Source organism: Lotus japonicus, chromosome 5, assembly GCF_012489685.1.
Source record: "Lotus japonicus ecotype B-129 chromosome 5, LjGifu_v1.2".
Classification (NCBI taxonomy): Eukaryota; Viridiplantae; Streptophyta; class Magnoliopsida; order Fabales; family Fabaceae; genus Lotus; species Lotus japonicus.
The window spans coordinates 47919231-47923935 of record NC_080045.1 but is presented as its reverse complement, the minus strand read 5'-3'; the positions used below and the strand labels follow the sequence as shown (position 1 = coordinate 47923935).

The 4705-nt window shown below is 35.9% G+C and overlaps 1 protein-coding gene across 1 annotated transcript; it reads right to left on the bottom strand.

The window, feature by feature from the left end:
- Positions 1–3031: 3031 nt before the first annotated feature.
- Positions 3032–4408, bottom strand: LOC130721088 (uncharacterized). The gene is made up of 2 exons (XM_057571819.1): positions 4231–4408; positions 3032–3749 (listed from the first exon to the last, which is right to left on the bottom strand). The coding sequence occupies exon 2, from the start codon at positions 3706–3708 to the stop codon at positions 3316–3318; it is 393 nt and encodes a 130-aa protein (XP_057427802.1). The 5' UTR covers positions 3709–3749; positions 4231–4408; the 3' UTR covers positions 3032–3315.
- Positions 4409–4705: the final 297 nt, after the last annotated feature.

Here is a 4705-nt window from a genome sequence, read left to right as displayed (position 1 = left end):
GTCTGATATAAGTCTTGAGTTATATTATAACTTTACATTATTTTCCAAATGTATATATTGCCAATAAAATTTTATTGGCAATCTCTGTAACGGTTGCTATGTTGTAATAAGTTTTTCAAAATTAAAATTGCTTAAATCATATCTAAGGTCGAAAATATTACAAGATAGATAAGTTGAGTTAGTTATCTTATCAATTAAAAGCGAAATATAAGAATTGTTTGATTATAAAACACTAGTAAATAATTTCGCAGCTCAAAAAAGATAAAAGATTAATAAAAAATCGATAATCTATATGATATATTAAATCTCTTTAGGGAACATTTGGTGGACAAGATAAACAGACAGGATAGGATAACAGTAATCATATCCTGCTGTAATATGTTGTTTGTTGCGCCAGCAGGATAGGATAACAATATCTTGCCCCTTATCTTATCCCCTCTATCATCTGTAAAAGTTATCCTGAGGGGGGAGTTAGGATAGAAATTATCTTGACGGGATAGGATGACACATTTTTCATTGTTTCTATCATATCCTATCAATATGTTGTCCACCTCAAACGCATGATAGGATAAGAGTCTATCATGCTCTTATCATATCTTGTCCTTATCCAATTATTTATCCTATCATATCCTGACCACCAAATGAGCCCTTAAGATTTTTGTCAAAAGAAAGACACTTTAATATTTTCATCATAGGACTCAAAATGTCTATACACAACCTCATATCACCACTACCGCAACCACCATCATCACCGTGACCGCAATCGTTGTTGTCACCATGTAACCACTAATGTCGCCATCACCACCGCCTCCTTCATCGCCACCTTCATCCTCCACCATCGCCACCATCAATAATAAGATTGTCGCCCTCCACCTTCAACATCGCTCTTGCAACCACCACAACCATCATCGCCACCAAGTAACACTCATCAACACCACCACCCTCCTCCATTATCGCTTCCACCTCCACATCCACTACCCCCATCACCACCTCCACCACACCACCCTCCACAATTGTCATTGTCGTCAGGACCACATCCACCACCACCATTGCCTCCTTCTTCCACCATCGTCACCTCTACCAGCACCACCCTCTACCACTGTCATTGTTATCATTACCGCCTCCACCCGCTTCCACCACCTCCACAACACCATTGTCGCTGCCGCCACCATTACCCTCCACTACCACCAACATTGTTGTCACTGCCACAACGAACATTGTCATAGGATAACAACCACCTCCACCACCGTCATCGTCGCGGCTACCGACATCCACAACCTCTGCAACTGCTACCTTACCTCTCTACCATCATATCATGTGATCACTCATTGCCGAGAGTTTACAAACTGAAAATAGCATTTAAATCAAAAGTAGTTTTTGAGCTATAAAAAAATAAAAATAAAAAATGAAAATTAACAAACAATTTATACTTTGTTCATAAAGCTCTTATTTTGAGCTTTAACATAAAAATAGGTTTTAAGACCGAAAGAAGTTGGGTCAAGCAATACCTAAACAACCAAATGGCTCGTTCTTATGTTTGTAATGTGTTTTTAGACCGCCTTGGACTTCATTTGTTTATTGGTGGATCAAACCCCCCACTCGGATGGAAACTTAAAAATACTTATTGAAATTTATTTAGTGTTTTTTTTCTTGTATTTGAATGGGCTCAAAGATGATTTGTCTTCCCTTATACAATTAGTATTGATCCTGCGCCATGCACGGATAGAATAAGAGTATTTTTTCGGCATACAACAGACTTTTTCATATTTTCTCTCTCGTTTTTCTTTTTTAAATACGTATATCACATATTTAAGTTTTTTTTTTTTTCTAATCCTAGTTACATTCTAATTTGTTATGCTTTGAATCAATATACCAAAATCATTTTAATCTTCAAGGTGTATATACGAAAACATAAAATACAAAAAAAATGAGTTAATTTCCAAATCAATCCTTTAAAACTGTTTGATATCAATTTTTTGATGATATATTTGATATCATTTTGAACGTAAGATATTACATTCAATTTTATTTTATTTAGTAATATAAAAATAATCATAATCATTTAAAAAACTGTCACCATACATCTTAATGGTAGAAAAGTCACAATTGACTTTTAACAATTATTAGAATTTCATTAAAAACCATTAAATTTCAAATTAATATAGTACGTATTTTTTGAAAAAAATCACAATTGACTTTTGTTAATTATTCTAATGTCACTAATAACTATTAAATGCAATATTAATTATTTTTGAAAATATGGAATTATTTAATATTTAAATTACTAAAAAAATTAGAAAATATAAATATGACATTATCTACCTATTAATTATAATATGAGAGATAAAACTTATGGAAAAAAAAAACATAGAATGAGGGGTGACACTTATCGGAGTTGTCACTTTTTAGTTTCAAAAATAGTATATGATATAAGATATAAGATAGGATTAATGGAGACAACCTCTGCTTGTTCTCTTATACAAAACTCCAAATGAAAACATTGAGTATAATCTGATATTAACAATAAGTGAAAGAAGGAAAGTAGATAAGAATAAAACTGGTAATGGCTATCACACCAATGAACAAGCAAAATCTGCTTAACTTGTCACTTCACATCGAATAACCAAAATCGTTGGCTTCAAGACTAAAAAGTAACGAATTGTTATAAGTTGATAAGAAGAGGATTAATCGAGAATGAATCCATGACAAATAGAAACTCTACATATTAAGAGTGAATTCAATTTTGAGACATTTCTTACGAACTTGAAATAATTTTGACCCTTCTTACCATTAGCAGATTCTTTCAATCACCCCTATAATTGTCAATCTTAAAATAGGACAGTATTTTCTCTTTTAAAATGGGAGAAATAATTCAACTACTGCCAAGGAGATTACAAGTGCCTTCAAATGTTATTAGTGCACCAATTTTAGTGCACTAATGGTAATTGCTACAAGTGATGATAATATTGAAACAAGTAACTAGTGCCTAAAAAGCAATTGCAAATAAGGCTGCATTCAACCAAGGAGAATCTAAAAACAAAACTACATAACATTAACTTCCATTTAAGTAACCCCCCTCCCAAGCCCCAGGGATAATCTCAAGGCCACTCTTGAAAGGGTTTATTAAGGATTGTTAGAAATACATGACAAGAGTTAATCACCATTAACCCCAAACATTCCCAACCCACAAGCAACAAAAAACAGGTGTAACATTGCATGAGTAAATCCACTTTTCATGGTTAACAGTTTGTGACAAACCCTTGGAAACCAAAGGAAGATCTGAAGCACAAAGAAACCCATTCTGAAGGAGCAAAATCAAAGCTTGCCTTTCTCTTTGTCTTCTTCCTTCATCTTCTTCAGCCACCTTCTCTTCTTGTGTTCCAGCAACATTTCCGGCATCTTCTCCATTAACCTTGCGGTGTTTGCCCTTTTCTCAGCAGCTATCCTATCACACTTGTGTCCTTTCCTCTTGGTCTTCATCTCCTTCCTTTCAGGATCATAGGGCCAATCTTCCCCGGCAAGAAGGACTTCCTTTCGAAGCATAGCTCGACGCCGAGCACTGATACTCAGTGGCTTCCATGCCCCCAACTCCCAGTATCCCCACACACCCTTGGCCAGTTCATCCTTATACTTTGCTAACTTCTCACGCCACGGATATTGGTACTCCGCTATTGCCTTTACAGCTGAACCAGCAGCTTTTCCTGCCATAACCCCCTTTTTTACCTCTTCGCAGCCAACTTACTTCTTCTCTGCACATGCAAAATAGATTAGAACAATTATTCAATCAGGCAAATTCACAAACAGCTCCTAGGTTGATATATATTCTTCGTTTACGCAATTACAAACTTCATTTTTTTCACAGTAATTATGCTTATAGTATGGTTATTAATAAAGCATCATCTAAACAGGTTCCATTGTCAAATAACTGAACTTAATTGTGAACAAAAAACACTGAGTTACAGACCAGATATAAAGAAATTGCAGATTGAAAAATGATAGGAGCCAAAAACACAGACATCATAGAAATGCATGTCAACAAACACCAATTGATCATCTCAGTCATGAAGCATGTGAAGTAGCAAGAAATGACAACAATTTACAACCCCAAAGGAATGAAAAAAGCATGTAAAATAGCAAAAAAGGACTACAATTCACACAGGGATGAAATAAACATGTTCGGGGTTGAAACACAAATTGAACAGAGAAGCACAGAGAGGGAAACGCATTCACCTTGCAAGCTGCGCGAAACAGGGACCAACGGAAGAGATAGCGGTGGCCGGCGGCGAAACGTGCGGCGACGGCAGGGAAGAAGCCGAGAAGGAACCAGTTGCTGAGAGTTCAGGCTTGAAACTGAAACCCCAGAATGGAAGACCTAGATCCCTTTCTCATTCATTTTGCAAAATGCTGCCTTCCAAAAAAATTTACTCCAATTTTTTTCCCTACCAAAACGACTTCGTTTTATACCTTTTTGTAAAAAAAAAAATTGCTGACTTAATGGTTCAACCAAGACTTGGCTGAGCCGAGACACCGGTTTTATGCTTGAGCCGTTTGAGTTGAACTGATTCATAGCGGTTTTGTTGCATGGTCGATTGAGTGACTGTCTTGGACTAGTTAGGTGCTTTCTTCCGAAAAGTTGGAGCGTAACTCATTTCATAAAAGTACATCATGATCTATAGATGAAGGGATCATAAAGACCTTCAACGAC